The following is a 17,784-nucleotide window of genomic DNA, read 5'->3' as shown; positions in this document are numbered from 1 at the left end:
CCAAGTGTAGTAGTAGAAGTTTTGTAATTCTTCATATAAAATGAAAAAAAAGGGTCTATTTAAGAACGGCTCAAAAGTATACGCTACACTTCACACGGTAACCCGGTTGCAGCAAATCATTTTGACATGTTTTATTGACAAATTAAATATAAACATGTCTTTTAATAACATACTGTTTATGACATTATATTTACAAATGGTTAAACCAAATTGCCTTTTCGTGATAATTAAACGTTGTTTCTCAACTTAAAACCGAAAATAAACGACTTTTCAGTCTGCATTCCGTAAAAATGAGCTATTGAAAAAATGCTAAATCACATTTAATGTCCAGTTTTTTCTCATGTGGCACGTAGCCGTGTAATAACAGGATAATGTACAAGCAGCCGGCTGTTATAGAGAAATAATCCCCTTCTGCGATAACAACCGGCAGCCTGTACATTATCCCTTACATAAAATGCTGCAAAACTCCATCAGCATTAAAGCAAGAACTGAAAATGAACTAGAAACCTAATGTATTTAATGTATAAGAAGAATACGAAATTTTACTTAATTATTAGGACATATGACTTATTAAACCAAGACATAAAAGTATAAATAAAAAAAGTCAAATCATAAAAAAAATATTTTTATTTGTCAAGAATTTGTTTATTGTTTATTTTCACCCATTAAATATCGTTTACCAAGGCGTGAAAGTATAAATAAATACATTTAAATATTTATTTGTCAAGAATTTGTTTGTTGTTTATTGTTTATTTTCACCCATTAAATATCGTTTACCAAGGCGTGAAAGTATAAATAAATAAGTCAAATCATTTTAATTTTAATTTGTCAAGAATTTGTTTATTGTTTATTTTCACCCATTAAACATCGTTTACCAAGCCAACCAAGGTGTGAAAGTATAAATAAATACATTTAAATATTTATTTGTCAAGAATTTGTTTGTTGATTATTGTTTATTTTCACCCATTAAACATCGTTTTAACGGTAAACAAGCCTATAATAAGCATTAAAATAAATACAAATAATATAAACATGAAAAAATATAGTCAGATAAGTAGACAGGTAATACGATGACCACCACATATATGCTTTGTGAAGGTCTGTGTTAGTGTAGGTGGGAGGAGCACAGTACTCAAGAAGAGACAGTATCCACCTGAGAAACATTTTAAGTGTCATTTTAGGATTATTGGTATATTTAGTTTTTTGCCACATCATACAGACCAAATGTTTTGGGTGGGCTCATCTCACTTTGACACAATGAATTGTCTCTACTTATAAATGTTCCCAATGTTCTCTCGGAATGTTTTTCTTGAAGAAATAGTTTTTTAAATTCTGTCATCCATGTTTTTGGACAACAGGTCAATGTCGTTTGAAGTTTTAACCCTGTAACATCAAGTTCCCAAACGTGATTGTTTCTTCCAATTGAGACATTACATTACCAATAATACAACACTTCTTAGCAATTGTGAAATATCAACGGTTGAGAGGTTGTCATTTTCAACTTCAGGAAAAATATCTTTGAGTAGATTTTATGGTGCTGCGTGTTCATTAGCTTGTGACATTACACAAAGGGTTAAAACTACATAGAAAGAAGAATTAGACATCAATATTGTTATTGATGGTGAAACATGGAATGACATTTGGTCATACGCTAAGCAGATATCTGTAAGAGAAATGCAATGAAAAATCATTCATAGAGATCAATTTCCCCTCATTGCAGGCATCGTTTCAATTCCTCTCGATCGCTTGTACATCCAAAATGTAAAGTTGAGATTGGTAGTTTAACACACTGTCTGTGGTCATGTGCTAGATTACAGAGATATTGGGTTTTGGTAGTAGGGGAAATGGAAAAGATCTTTAATGTCCATCTGGATCTGGACCCTGTCTAATTTGCTGTTGGGCATGCCCAATGGACTCATTGATACATCTGCTGGAATTCAATGAATAAATATAATCTTCTAACCTTCGCTGCCAGAAACCAGAAAAATATTTCGCTAAATTGGATCAATAATAAAGCTCCATCATTTTAAGGTTGGCGTAAGACTATTTTATATATTTTATTTATGTATTCAATCAGAAAACAGGCCAGTTTTTTAAGGTCTGGACCCCCAATCTAGACTGTTTGGAAACTCAGCTTTGTTTTATTGAATTACAAGGTGTACTAAGATTGCTATAACCATGTGTATTATTTGTTCTCCATTTTGTATTGTTAGTTAATTATTAAGGATTTGTTTTATATTTTTAATCTGAGCTGGTGTTTTTTGTTAGTTACTTAGTTGTTGTCCTTTTTGTTTCCTTTGAGATATTTTTATCTAACATTCGATAAAATGGGGGGGGTAATCATTTACTCACCCTCGAGTTGTCCAAATCTGTATAAATTACTTTTGTTCTGATCATGACTACAGTACCATAGTGGGAATAATTACGATAGTAGTCAAAAGTTCTCCAGAACAGTTTGCGTTCTACAAAATATCTTCTTTTTAGTTTCAACAGAGAAAGATATTTGGAAGAATGCTTGAAACCAAACAGTTCTTGGCCATCATTGACCATCAAAGTAGGATAAACTTTGTTCTATGTTCAACAAAGAACTATATACAGACTTGGAACAACTTGTAGGTGAGTCCCATAAATTAAGAGAGAATTTTCCCTGGTTGATACAATTACACTTGAACAAAAATTAGTTTTAATAAAAGGAGACAAACAACGTAAGTAAACAATAAACACAGTCATATCAGTTGAAAACCAGTTCTATACAAAAGCAGAAATGAGCACACGCAAGTGTTATGAATCACCACCACAGTATTATAGCAATAGTTAAAATCATCAACTGTTAATCCTAAAAAAGGATGATTACTGTGTGTTAATGCCCTAAATACCTGCCCGAGAATGATAAAGAAAGGAATGGCTTTTTCCAAGATGCTGTTGAAGGAACTAGCTATTCACAAGGTTGAGTTCCATTCACGTTTTAGCCGGTACTGGTACCAATACAGTATCTGGAATTCGGTCCCGGTTCCAAACAGTACCTTTTTTCAGTACTTTACTCTCTGTGTAATAAAAATAACATTTATTTCAGTGAAGTCCAGATCTCTCAACTTTGTAACATTTTACACTAAAGAAATAAAGACTATTTAACTATAACTTCTTTAACTAGATTTTAGAGAAACATTTTGATACTTCTGTTAAGGCTTATATACAGTATGTGATGGAAACACTTTGGGCCTGTTGACACAAGTAATTCCACAGCTTCTCCGTGTTGCTGACCATGTTCACCAACTATGGATCCCCCCATTTCAACAATGCACAATGTCACCAAGCAAAAGTCATCTTAAACTAGTTTCCCGACAATTACAATAAATTCAATGTTCTTCGGTGGCGTTACCTGATTTGAATCCAACTATTGGAAGTAAAGTGAGTGATTCACATGAATCAAGTTTTTTTAATGCAAAGGGAACCCTACCATATATTTCTAAAACAAAAACAGTCTAAAAAGTGTATGGGTCAATGGATTAAAATAATTCTCAATTATTTGTTTTTCATAGTTAACTAATTTAATTCCAAACACATTAAAACAAAATATTTTCTAATTATATGAACATGTTAGTGATAATGTACAGTCAGCTGGTCGCTATCCCAAAATGAAACTTGACAGGGATCTGATGCATTTATTTTGTGATAAATATTGCAAAAACACCTGCTGTCCTTTCGCAATGCATACACTGTTAACTCGTAAGGGATTTGCTGGATGAAGATCAAGCAAAACAGTTATAACTGTCACAACAACCTTAAAGTGATCACCCCAAAATAAAAATTGTGTCATCATTCACTCCCCCTCTTGTCATTCAAACCTGTATGACTTTATTTCTTCCGCAGAACACAAAAGAAGATATTTTGAAGAATGTTGTTAACTAGACTCCATTCAATTGCATTGGTTTTGTGTCCATACAATAGAAGTCAATGGGGTCCAGTGCTTTTCAATTACCAGTTCTCTTTAAAATATGTTTTGCGGAAGAAAAAAAGTCATACAGGTCTAAAATGAGTAGAGGGGGAGTACATGATGACAGAATTACATTTTGGGGTGAACTATCACTTAAACAGTTTACAGTACTACAACCAAACATTACAGTGTATGGCATTCGTGCATCTGTTCCCAATCTGACTGAAATATAAAACTACGATCAAAAAACATCCTGATATTTACATAAAATATATTATCAAAACGTATAAATGTACATTATCTGCAATGGAAACAAAGACTCGGAGATAGATGGAAGGCAGTAACATTTTTCTTTATTGTAGTGGAGACACAAAACATTTTTTTTATCTCATGTTGAGTTTGGCCCTTTCTGCTCGAACATGACCTTTAAAATGACACTTTAAGACTAAAAGCATCTCTATCAGCATGCAGTTTGGTGTTTACAATAAATGTATGTAAAATGTGAACCATTATTTATCACACAGACAGAAAGACACACAGCAGTGATTTTAAAGGCAAAGCTCACTCAAAGATAAACAATCATGGTTGTCATTGTTTACTCATTTATACTGTTTTCCATTAAAGTCATGTTGCCATTTCTCTTTTGCTTAAAGTCTGTTCTTTTTGTTAACAAGTAAAAAAGACCACATTCTGAGGTTTGCGATGGCATGGAGGTGAGTGAGTAAATAATGACAGAAATGTCATTCTTCAGCAAAATGTATTTAAGTCTGATTAGGCCCAATACATGAGGTACATTAAAAACAGCAGTACACTTAAAGTGATAGTTCGCCCAAAAAAAAACTGGACAATTCTGTCATCATTTACTCACCCACCTGTCATTTCAAACATATATGATTTCCGCAGAACACAAAAGAAGATATTTTGAAGAATGTTGTTAACTGGACCCCATTCACTTGCATCGGTTTTGTGTCCATACAATAGAAGTGCTGTTTAGTTACCAACTTCCTTTAAAATATCTTCCCTTGTGTTCTGCCGAAGAAAGAAAGTCATAAAGGTGTAAAATGACAAGAGGGTGAGCAAATGAGGACAGAATATTCATTTTTTAGTGAACTATCACTTTAACCAGACTAACATACACAAACACTTAAAGGTGTTTATCAAAGAGACAGGGAAGTAACCATTGGCAACAACTGGGCTAACTGGGATTGTACATCTGCGATTTCGCAGACATGGTTTCCACACAGATCCAGTCTGGTCAATTTGGGGCAGGACGCCAAGACTTTAAGATCAGATAGTTTACAGATTTCTAGAAATGCATTGAGAAAAATGTTTGCTTGTTTGGTCACAATGAATTACAGTTCCACCCTCTATGAGACTTACAGAGTCGGAAGGATATTATCATTCAAATATAGAGCAATAGATATTATCATTCAAATCATTAAATACACATTTAATACAATTGATTCAACTGTTATTTGTATCACGCTAACTTTGTAAAAGCTAAACAATCAATAAATATCAAATATAACAAGTCTAGGATAGAGGTATGAGACAAGCAGCTGTATTTCTTTGAGGAAAGGATACGATTATTCTTCAGGGAGATTTCCTCCAGTTTAGGCAGATTGTACACGCCCTCCAGATTTTCAATGGCATTATCATCTGCTTCCAGAACCTGTGTTTGACAAAATAATTGCAGAAACAACCTTCAATTATCATCATTCATCATGACTCACATCATTCATACAAACGGGACGATTCAAACGAATGATGGCATAAGATTGTTTATGTGACAGCGCTGTTTCACCTCTAGACATCGCAGCATGGCAAACTGAGGCTGCAGCCTCACAAGCTGATTGGAGGAGAGATTGATGTGCGTCACCAAGAGAAGCTGATCAAGGTGGCACAGGGTCGTCAGGTTCTATGAAAGGATACACATTAATATCATCATCTCAGACACATTTTGCTAACCAACGTTTGATGGAGGCATGTAAAATAGTTTACAAATAGTTTTCATGTGACCGTCACATTAGTCACAGTACTAGAAGTCACAGAAACACCCAAGAAAGTTTCGGGAAATCCAAATGTTAGGTGCAATAATACATAATGGGCAGGCGTGTCTTTGTAATCCCTTTGGTTTGGTAAACCAGGTGTATCTGCTATTGTTACTAAGCTGGCAGAGTCAAGGAAGAAATGTATTTTGCTTTCTCATTCAGTTGTCATGCACCCCCATTCAGAACACACACACTCAAAGGATGTTTCTATTCAAAGGGGTATGAGGCTGACAGTAAATCCCTAAACATTAAATATACAGACGGGAGTATGTCCTTTCACATGGCGATGGTTTATTAAGATTGACATTGTTTGATACCGAATAATACTCATGTTCATGTCATTAAATTTGTGTAAAACATCAACCCCCTCTGTTGGTAACCCTCCACAAAAAACGAAGAATGCGCAATTTTCTCTGAAATAACTTGAAACTGACAGAAGCAATTGGAATCCACCATTGTATATTTCCATATTTAATAGAAATCAGACTTTGTTTTTTATTTTTTTAAATGTAAATAATAAACCAAATGGACGAAAATGATGGGACCCCTAACCTAATATTTTGTTGCACAACCTTTAGAGGCGATCACTATTGAGCGTTTTCTGTAGCTCTCAATGAGACTTCTGCACCTGTTAACATGTAGTTTGGCCCACTCTTCCTGAGCAGTTCATGGATCATAGAAGGCCACTTCAGAATGGTCCAATGTTTTATTCTTATCTATTCTTGGGTGATTGTAGCTTTGTGTTTTGGGTCATTATCCTGTTGGAGGACCCATAACCTGCGACTGAGAGCTTTCTGACATTGGACAGTACGTTTCTCTGCAGAATGCCTTGATAATAAAATCTCAAGACTGTGTCCTGCACAGGTTCAAGGCACCCTGTGCCAGATGCAGCCCCAAAACATAACCGAGCCTCCTCCATGTTTCACTGTAGGTATGGTGTTCACTTCATTGAAAGCTTGATTTTTTACGTCTGTGAACACAGAGATGATGTGACTTGCCAAGAAACTCCAGTTTTGACTCATTTGTCCAAAGGACATTCTCCCAGAAGGATTGTGGTTTGTCAATCTGAATTTGAGCAAATTCCAGTCTGGCTTTTTTATGATTTTCTTTTAAAAGTGTGTCTTCCTGGGTCTTCTTCCATGGAGCCCACTTTTGCCCAAAGAGCGACGGATGTTGCGATCAGAAACTGACGTACCTTCACCTTGGAGTTAAGCTTGTATCTGTTTGGAAGTTATCCTGGGTTATTTCTCTGCCATTGGCACTATCCTTCGGTTCAATCCGGGGTGGATTTTCCGCTTTTGATCACGCCCAGGGAGGTTGGCTACAATTTCTTGGATCTTAAACTTCTTAATAATATTTGCAACTGTTGTCACAGGAACATCAAGCTGCTTGGACATGGTCTTGTAGCCTTTACCATGCTTGTCTATTATTTTCTTTCAGAGCTCCTTTGCTTTCTCTGGTCCACGTTCAGTGTGTTAAATACAATGAGACCAAAGAGCACAGTGACTACTTTTCTCCCCTTAAAAAGGCTGAATGACTGATCACAAGATTGGATACATGTGCGATAAGTATTTAAGAAACTAATTATTTTGAATTATCACTGTAATCCAATGATGTATAATCTTTTCCAAGGGGTACAAGCCAATGAGTAAAGGGTATTTAAGAAAATCTTTGTAGAATAAGCTTCTTTGTTTTGTTCTATGAAATACGAAAGGCATGTAAGTATACAATAGCTTTTAATTTCATCACTCTTCAGGAGGAGTGAAGCATTATTTCAATGAGCTGTAAGGATACCGTCAAATTTGAGCACGTCCTGTCAATGGAAATGTTTACAATGCAGCCTTGCATGGATTCATCCGGTGTACCAGGAATCTTTCACTTCACATACTGAGATATTTCCCTTTTCATAACGTGCGAGAAATGCATCTTAAACACACTCACCAGGCTTCGTGCCTTTACCTTATTTGACAGACTGAACACTCGAACCTCTGCATACTCCATTTTCAGAATGGTGTTTTCAATCAGAAACTTACTGCACAGGTCACTGTAGTAGGAAGACCGCATAGGATCCACCTCCTGTTTTACAGAGAGATGACTTTTCATTGAAAGCCTTTCAATTATATTCTGACTTTTTTTAGAAAAAATCCAGCTAAACTTTATTATGTACCCATTGTTACAGGGGTTAATTTGAATTGTTTAGGATTTATACTTTGTAACTGTATATACTGTACGTCAAAACAAGGTTTTAAACAAGTTGTGACAGAAGAATCTGTATTCAGCAGTAGTCAGTATAACAAGTGTGAGTGTTCTCACTATAAGGGTTTGAAAATGAGCCAAAGTCTCCTTCTCGTGACCCAGTGGATCCAGAGCTCTCATTAAGAGTATTATCGTCAGTAGACACCCTAAAAAATATATGTCATCTGTAAGGGTCAAGTTAATAACTGAAATGCTATGTCAGGTATGCATGTAAAAAACACACTCACAGTACAAACCACACACACGCGTGCTTTACTCACATTTGTTTTGTGGTTCGAGTTCCAGCAGTTGGTTGCAGGACTGAAGTTCAGCCTGAAGCACTGAGGTCTTCTCAACAGATAACTCACTCCTGACACACCCAAACGCACAAACACAGTCATCAGTACATCCCAATTACAAGATTGTGTCTGTAATAGACTTATTGGCCGACACGTGCAACATAATTTGTAATCTTTTGTTCTTCAAAATACCAGTGTGTTTATACACATGCACCTTTAGGAGTCATTAATTATCAATTTCATATTCACTGTGAGTGTTTCAGCCTAGTGAATATGAGAGAATCCAGGTCAAACAAAGAATAAAAGTGATTCTTTAATGGATTTAATGAAGTCACTCATGAATGAATGTCACTCATGAATGTCATATCTGAATTTTTCTAGCTGGCCGTTTTTAAATGTGGCCAGGAACGCAAATGAATGGAGCTGAGCAGTAGATGGCAGCATGTACGCAGGACACCGATATGCCATTTGAAAGAAAGAAAAAGAAGAATGAACGGAACGGGATCTGTCCGGAACACAATCGCCAAAACTGCATTACACTCACATGCAAAAACAAATCATTTATTGTTGCAATTCCTAAAAAAGCTTTTGATGTACAGTATGTGGCCTGGTGGTTAGAGAGTTGGGCTTGTGATCAGAAGGTTGCCAGTTCTAATCTCAGGGCCAGCAGGTCATGACTGAAGTGCCCTTGAGCAAGGCACCTTACCCCTGATTGCTCTGCAGTAATGTGTCACTGTAAAAAACTACTTGTAAGTCGCTTTGGATAAAAGCGTCTGCCAAATGAATAAATGTAAATGTAAATATTCAGGAAGTCATTTCTGAAGTTGTTAATCCGAGGCGCTTTACTAGTCCGCTGCTAAGAATAAACAGGTTTGTTTGAATGCTCTCTATTGGTTTCCCGCTGTAATGACGTTGTGGTGAGTAGATGAAACCGGAAGCTGAAATTCTAAGCTTCACATAGATACCAACTTGAGTGGGTCATTCGCAAAGTGCGGGAATTTGTAGGCGCGTTTCCCACCAGTTTTGTTAGCGATTTTGCTGCATTCACTCACAAAAATAAAGTTTTGATATATTTACGGTAGGAAATTTACAAAATATCTTAATGGAACATAAAATTTACCTAATTATCCTAAAGTATTTCGGCAATAAAGAAAATTCTATCATTTTGCCCCATACAATGTATTGTTGGCTGTTACTACAAATGTACTTTTGCTACTTAAGAAAGCTGTGTCGTAAAATAACCAGCATTTGTAGAGATATGTAATCTATAGAGCCTGGTATTGCCAAATGTTGGATCATGCTATGTCATAAAACTTTCCCCTCACCAGAGTTTGGCAGCCCTCGCTTGGGGTCGCCTAGATCAGAGAGAAGTCGGCTCAAAATAGACTGATACCTGGTGCTTCTCCAAAATTATGACAAGCATCTCTCCAGGGGTTCCAGAAGCCCTTTTTTAGCAGTAAGCCGTTAAAGAACATATCACATATTCCTCCGTCTAATGCTAGCCAGAGGAAGTTCTGTGACAAAACCACACTAAACTGTACTTTTCTATAAATATATGTAAATATCCTTGTTGTGTTTGTAATGATGCAAGTTTGATTTACGCTTTGTTGTATTCATACGTTGGGATGATTAACAGTTAATTCAAGGCATAGCATGTTTACTATGTAACTACTTCCCTATCTGATGAGCTGTGTTATAATACTATTATTATAACAGTTCCGTTATTAGGTGCAAATTAGAGCTATTTAAATAAGGTGCATGAAAAACAAAGGAACTTTCTCTGGCCCTCTTATCGCCTTCATGGCATTGGGTCGCAATTGGCATTGGCCTGGGTGCAGGGCAGGAATGTACCTAAAAACACTATCACCGATACAGTCTGGCAGAAGATAATCCAGAAAAGAAAGCAGAAGAGAATCCAGAAGAGAACGCAGTAGATAATCCAGAAAAGAAAGCAGAAGAGAATCCAGAAGAGAATATAAAAGAGAATGCAGTCGAGAAACCAGGAGAGAGTCCAGAAGAGAATGCAGTAGAATCCAGAAAAGAAAGTAGAAGAGAATCCAGAAGAGAATATAAAAAAGAATGCAGTCGAGAAACCAGAAGAGAGTCTGGAAAAGAATGCAGTAGAGAATGCAGTCGAGAAACCAGGAGAGAGTCCAGAAGAGAATGCAGTAGAGAAACCAGAAGAGAATCCAGAAGGGAAACCAGAAGAGTACAGAAGAGAATGCAGTAGAGAAACCAGAAAAGAATGCAGTCGAGAAACCAGAAGAGAGTCCAGAAGAGAATATAAAAGAGAATGCAGTAGAGAATGCAGTCGAGAAACCAGGAGAGAGTCCAGAAGAGAATGCAGTAGAATCCAGAAAAGAAAGTAGAAGAGAATCCAGAAGAGAATATAAAAAAGAATGCAGTCGAGAAACCAGAAGAGAGTCTGGAAAAGAATGCAGTAGAGAATGCAGTCGAGAAACCAGGAGAGAGTCCAGAAGAGAATGCAGTAGAGAAACCAGAAGAGAATCCAGAAGGGAAACCAGAAGAGTACAGAAGAGAATGCAGTAGAGAAACCAGAAAAGAATGCAGTCGAGAAACCAGAAGAGAGTCCAGAAGAGAATGCAGTAGAGAAACCAGAAGAGAATCCAGAAGAGAATGCAGTAGAGAAACCAGAAAAGAATGCAGTTGAGAAACCAGAAGAGAGTCCAAAAGAGAATGCAGTCGAGAAACCAGAAAAGAATGCAGTTGAGAAACCAGAAGAGAGTCCAGAAGAGAATGCAGTCGAGAAACCAGAAAAGAATGCAGTTGAGAAACCAGAAGAGAGTCCAGAAGAGAATGCAGTCGAGAAACCAGAAGAGAGTCCAGAAGAGAATGCAGTAGAGAATGCAGAAGAGAATGCAGTAGAGAAACCAGAAGAGAATCCAGAAGAGAATGCAGTAGAGAATGCAGAAGAGAATGCATGAAAGAATGCAGAAGAGAATCCAAGAGACATCCATGGCCTGGCAAACTTCGGACACTTGGGCTACACCTCAAACTCAGTGCAGAGCTTGCAAGTATCCGATTCTATATGCATAGAATAGCTGCATTTAAAGTTTGTTCAGAAATGTTTTACCTGCCTTGCTGCCATGCGCTCGCCCTCTCGCTCGCCCTCTCGCTCGCCCTCTCGCTCGCTCGCCCTCTCGCTCGCTCGCCCTCTCGCTCGCTCGCCCTCTCTCTCTCTCGCCCTCTCTCTCTCTCTCGCCCTCTCTCTCTCTCTCGCCCTCTCTCTCTCTCTCGCCCTCTCTCTCTCTCTCGCCCTCTCTCTCTCTCTCGCCCTCTCTCTCTCTCTCGCCCTCTCTCTCTCTCTCGCCCTCTCTCTCTCTCTCTCGCCCTCTCTCTCTCTCTCGCCCTCTCTCTCTCTCTCGCCCTCTCTCTCTCTCTCGCCCTCTCTCTCTCTCTCGCCCTCTCTCTCTCTCTCGCCCTCTCTCTCTCTCTCGCCCTCTCGCCCTCTCTCTCTCTCTCGCCCTCTCTCTCTCTCTCGCCCTCTCTCTCTCTCTCTCGCCCTCTCTCTCTCTCTCGCCCTCTCTCTCTCTCTCGCCCTCTCTCTCTCTCTCGCCCTCTCTCTCTCTCTCGCCCTCTCTCTCTCTCTCGCCCTCTCTCTCTCTCTCGCCCTCTCTCTCGCCCTCTCTCTCTCGCCCTCTCTCTCGCCCTCTCTCTCGCTCTCTCTCGCCCTCTCGCTCGCTCTCTCTCGCCCTCTCGCTCGCTCTCTCTCGCCCTCTCGCTCGCTCTCTCTCGCCCTCTCGCTCTCTCTCGCCCTCTCGCTCTCTCTCTCGCTCTCTCTCTCTCTCTCGCTCTCTCTCTCTCATGTATGTATTGTTTGTGTTCATGCGATCACCATTATGTTAACTGTGTAGAGCAGTTTGAATAAACATCCATATATTCACTTATGCTGGGTCTTCTGTGCTCAACGCTCACATACTCGGTCCCTTAAATTGTGTTTTCGGTCTATGCTACAGCTCTCAATCCTGTTTGGTAAAGTCGCGTTACTCATGACCATGATACAACATTAAAGTGTATAATATCATTGATGCATTTCCTGGACGAATACATACAAGTATTGTTATCACTACACTGCTAATCAGAAACTGTAAAATATGTATATTTGATGACGATTATTATATGTATTTTCCTTTGGGCTAAACTAATTCCCTGACTGAAATTGATGTTTTAAATAATTAATTTCTTGTATGTGATCTTGATAGATCTGGTGGAGAATCATATTTGGTGAGCTAAGTTCATCACTATTTTAACAACAGCTAAAACCGCTACAAATCCATATTGACAAAATGTGGAAAAAGGTTTTTGACTTAGGGAGTCTATACATCCAAACCAACGTTTTCAACCAGAAATCTATTGGCCAACAAGGAGAATCATGGCAAATTAAGTGTCACCAGACATCATCTCGGTTCTGTTCTGTGTCACCACTTGAAAATCGGGGTACTGAAGAAATAAAACAATAAGAGCCACTGATCTGAGCACCAGTATGCAGAAACACACAGTGCTGTACCTGAAGAGTTCCTGGTCTGTGGCGGAATCTCTGCACCAGCTTTCAACAGAACCTACAATAAGACAAAAAAGTATTTCAGGCATCATTCTCCACAAATACACAAACAGCTGTTTCTCACCGAACAAATGTGTTATTGTGTTCCTCACCTGTGTAGAGAGCACAGTCTCTGCGTGTGTGTTTCTCTGTCCAGTGGACGGTCAGGTTGTGTTCATTATTGATGTCGCTGATACAGCCGGCCGGAAGGTCACAGAGCTAATGGACACAGTTAACATGTTGTGTAGATAAGTGGATCATTAAATATTCATTTTTTTTACTGTGCTGCAGTCGTGGCATCATTTTGTAGGCCAATCCCTAAAATCAAACTCGTCCTACAGTCGATAAATAAATATAAATATAAAACAAATAATAATAAATATTTTAATTGAATGCCAGAAATAAGATGTTTTATGATACAAAGGGCTGTGCAATATACATCAAAATTATTAAACTATTGCAAATGTGCATATCGCATTATGCATATTGCAAGTGATTCTGGACCTGTGTTTACATCTTGCGCAGTGGTCTATAGTCTTTACGTTTAAGGTTGATGCAGATTGTAGCAAGATTGTGTCTGATGTGTGGAAGATGATCAATAATCAGAAATAATGTAAAATATGTGTGTTGGTTATATCATTTTCAGTTTTTAAATATATATTTTACTAACTTGAACCATGTTTGCACAACGCATTATTTAGCAAATTGTTGTATATCACATTTTTCTTCAAAGAGTAAATATGTCGTGATGTTTAAGGTCCTACTTTGGTTTATGCAGTGTCCGAGGACAAGTTTACACAAATACACGGTGTAAAACACTTTCGTTTTCTAAGGATAGCCAGTAATTGTTCCCTTACTTCTTGACTGACTCTCAAATGATTCGTTCGGCGATTAATCTGTGTAATCCCTTCCTTTCCGTCAGACCGCTCTCATCTGATTGGTCAGATGGTCTAGTGTGTTGTGATTGGTCCACCGAGTGCGCTGTCGCAAATGGAACGTAGGCGGGCATTACACCGAGTGACGCAAATCTGACCCGGAACTGAAATTGGAACGACAGACGAGTGCGTTCGCGTGATTCGGATTCGACTCCATCTTCCCAAGCCAATAACTTTGTTATTCGTTCACTTTCGGCTTTACAATTTGGCAGACTGCTTACATTCACACACTGCATGAAATGCCATTTTAAGGACATTATAATATTTACTCTTTAATATTGTGCAGCCCTACTGGTTATATGATTATTTCGATATATTTAAAAACTATTTAAATCGTATAGCATTATTTAACATGCTATCGCACTTATCTTTTTCTGTAATATCGCACAGCCCTAAACATGGGGGTAAAACAAATCTCTTCAGAAAATAAATGAGTAAATTTGCTGAAGAATACCAAGACAGGGCTATGACGAAAACGTGGATGAGCACTTCTCCAGTCCACCTGAAGAGGCTGACCATCTAACACCAACATCAGAGCCACAGACAGAGCCTGAGAGAGACACATGAATTCAGTCATGTTATGTTTAAATAAAACTCATTCCTCATCTGTCTCGGGACTCACATGAAGAGGTTTGGAGAAAGCAACAGCGACCGTCTCGCTCTGCCTACTGACGTACACACAACTGATCATCTCCTCTCGCTCCGCTACAAAACACACAAAGCAGTGATAAGGAAGCTTGTCTTTGATAACGTGTAGGAAATCTAAACGCACACAGTACACACACACACACACCTCTGCCCAGCAGCCAGCGATAGTAAAACCAAGAGCTCTGGTCATTGGGGTCGGTGAAGAAGGCGTTTTGCACCAGCTCATACTCTAGAAATTGAAAGAGAATACTTGATTCTGATTGGTCAACCACAACATTCGGCGTGTCTTTGTATAATAAAGAAAGAGTTGATGTACCTTTAAGTAGCTGTTCCTCACAGACTCTGTGTGAGTATTTTTGAGGCGAGGCTGTGGGGGAGGGTCTTGCACTGGGGGCGGAGTCAGACGCAGACTGTGGGTGGAGCTGCGGTAACAGCGTGCTTCGGTAATGCCAGCTGGAGTAGTTGGAAAAATTGGAGCCGATCAGACGATCTGTAAACTGCAGCTCCTGCTCGACAGAAACGCCAGATGCTTTGACCATCATCCGCCTGTAATCCCAGCAATGAACTGAAAGAGAAAACAAAGACAAATACTCTTAAGAATCTATTTTCTTGTCGGCTCATTGTTATCAATCCCATTTTCGCTGTCTTACAGTTGCGTTCATCCAGGCTGAGGCAGCGATCGCAGAGGCCTAGTTCTCGTGTCCAGTCGGGCCTGGGCATGCGTGCCGTGACCCAGGTGCGGTGGTGCCAACTGCCATAAGATTTGGGGTTCACTTTCAGACAAGCCTCGATGAAGTTCAGCTCAGTCTCAAAGAGCTTCTGCACATCATCCTTTTCTCTAGAGGCCATATTAGAAACATCCAGAGAGAAATATGTTTGAACAAATACATCCCGCTGAAGCTCAAAACACCCTGGTTAGTTCAGAAACAGCTTTTATTGACACCAAGCTGCCAACACGCAGATTTTGTCTCCGTATGACGTCATAATGCAATGACCTCTGCAGAAGATGATCAACGCCTACTTCTACATCCTTGCCCCTGTTGTCCCACCCGCCGATTCTCACATGTAGAAGGAGAAGAGATGCAAACACAGGATTCCTCAAACAACAAAGCGATAAAGATGCGTCGGAAGATAACAACATGCTGTGCATGGAACTCCTTGTGATCACAAGACACTTTTATCGGTTCGCTTTATTTAACTGCAAAACTGCCAATCGTAACTGTGACATCTGTCAGAGTCTCTCAAAGAGAGGGACAAAACCAGGATAGAAAATAGCTAATTCTTGTGAACTCTGATGTAAAAACACACATAAACAGAGACATTTACATTAAATAATTTTCCAGACTCTCTTATCCAAAGTGACTTACAGAGACAACTGTAAGCCACCATTAAGTACAGGTCTAAGCGGCGTTCTTTTACCGTAACGTCTCCAGGTGCATCAGAATTTCTCTCCTGTAGTTCCACAGGGTGGCGAAGTCTGGGTTAGAGGACAGAAGCTGCTGTGTCAACTGCAAAGCCTCCTCATCGTTTTCTCCAGCACTCCTCTGACAGACAGAAGTAAACCACTGCTAACCAACAGACTCGACCCTTGACTTAGGTACTATCCCACAACGCAACACACCTTTTTAAACACAGCATCTCGAGCAGATACGAACACTTTTAACTTTTTCTCTCGTTCTTTCCTCTTTTCCTCCTCCTGCTGTGCTGTCGACTTCACTTTCACGCGTCCGTGCTGAAATGAAATGAAAAGAGAGGAGGTCTGGTACTCTTGAAGAATGAAAAGAACAAACAAAACAAAACGATCCCTACATTCCCTGACATCAGATGTCATATAAATACAATAACAATGATGCAAACACCATTCAAAACCCAGTGCTATAAGTATACAGTATATAAGGGACAACTCACCATTGTTGACCACAGGAGAAAGACCTATAAACAAAAGTGGACAGAGTCATGTTATTGGCTTGTGGTTGAATATATTCGTTAATGAAACTATTTTAGGACACGACGTGGACGTGATGAATATAAACGTGCTTCTGAACATGTAAAATCCACGCGCATTAACACGACAGACAGTTTGTTTTGAGGTCTGCGTCGTTCATGTCAGCGCATATTCCTCATCAGCATTAACAAGTGAATGACATCTCTGAGAACACCGATGTGTCAAACGGATGACATGTAAACCAGCATAAGGAACACGTAGCGTGTCATGCGTGAAACTTCACAAGACTCATTCTGATGCTTTTGCTGTAAACGGGTTTGAATGATGAAATGTTTTACCTCGATCTTTGACGTCAGGACGATCTGTACCGCTGCACTACAACTGACTCTTCCGGCGCATCTTACAGACGTCACGTGATGTCATGCCAGCGCACGAGACTGCTGTCGACCTCTTGTGGTTAAAAGTTGCGTGGCGATCTATGTATGCAGATCGCGGATTTCAGAAGAAACATGTCAAACAGGTGTAGTTATTTTTGTTTAAAGTGTCGATAAATTAATAAGCGATTCAAATTAAAATGGGGCGGGGTTTATTGGCTCAATTTAGCTTTCTTATCGCTTACAGACAGAGATGAATGAGTTGCAATCGATCCATAATTGCTGCTATTTTAAGTGTGTTTTGATAGAGATGCTGGTTTTTGGATTGAGCATATTTTAAGTCATTTATTGTACTCGTACATCGGTAATACCATACGCTGCCTCTAAGTGGCAGGCGTTCCCGACACATACAGACTATATAATTTCCTGTGATCATATCCATAGCTGTGGTAACGTATACAAGCTTACGTAGAGCACGTATTCACGTGTCTTCCCAAGCATCCGTTCACGACTACAATATAGCTAAGGCCCTAAAATAGGACAGATTTGATACGATTAGAAGTAACAGGACCTTATCAAACCCTCCGAGAGACTCCGGGTTATTATGTTTACACGTCCCAATAAATCTACAGTAATCAGATCTCACCATCACAGCACAGAAACAACACAACAATACTTTTCATCTAAGCTCATGTGTCCTCTGGTCTCTCTTATATGTGGGAAAACACGCTGTACTGTAGAAAGCATGATCTAGTTTCCTTCACGTAAATTGTGAACTATGCAATTGTTCATCCATCAATTA

At 39.1% G+C, this 17,784-nt stretch overlaps 1 protein-coding gene across 1 annotated transcript; it reads right to left on the bottom strand.

Annotated features, from left to right (window-relative positions):
* Positions 1–3,636: 3,636 nt before the first annotated feature.
* Positions 3,637–17,122, bottom strand: rabggta (Rab geranylgeranyltransferase subunit alpha). Its single transcript, XM_079478471.1, has 17 exons — positions 16,947–17,122; positions 16,572–16,595; positions 16,285–16,395; positions 16,083–16,207; positions 15,314–15,501; positions 14,980–15,228; positions 14,809–14,892; positions 14,638–14,720; positions 14,470–14,565; positions 13,194–13,299; positions 13,048–13,099; positions 8,502–8,590; positions 8,299–8,387; positions 7,945–8,061; positions 5,739–5,852; positions 5,519–5,606; positions 3,637–5,240 (listed from the first exon to the last, which is right to left on the bottom strand). Exons 2-17 carry the CDS (start codon positions 16,572–16,574, stop codon positions 5,092–5,094), a joined length of 1,743 nt encoding a protein of 580 aa, XP_079334597.1. The 5' UTR covers positions 16,575–16,595; positions 16,947–17,122; the 3' UTR covers positions 3,637–5,091.
* Between the last annotated feature and the right edge of the window lie 662 nt (positions 17,123–17,784).

Source organism: Barbatula barbatula, assembly GCF_947034865.1.
Source record: "Barbatula barbatula genome assembly, chromosome: 17".
NCBI lineage: Eukaryota > Metazoa > Chordata > Actinopteri > Cypriniformes > Nemacheilidae > Barbatula > Barbatula barbatula.
The sequence above is the reverse complement of the archived record's forward strand: the minus strand, read 5'-3'. Positions and strand labels throughout refer to the sequence as shown.

Coding starts and splice junctions, on each gene's coding strand:
- rabggta (XM_079478471.1), bottom strand. Junction 14,721..14,808: donor TCGCTGGCTGCTGGGCAGAG/GTGTGTGTGTGT, acceptor TGTGTTTTGTAG/CGGAGCGAGAGGAGATGATC. Junction 13,300..14,469: donor TTCGTCATAGCCCTGTCTTG/GTATTCTTCAGC, acceptor TGTGTCCATTAG/CTCTGTGACCTTCCGGCCGG.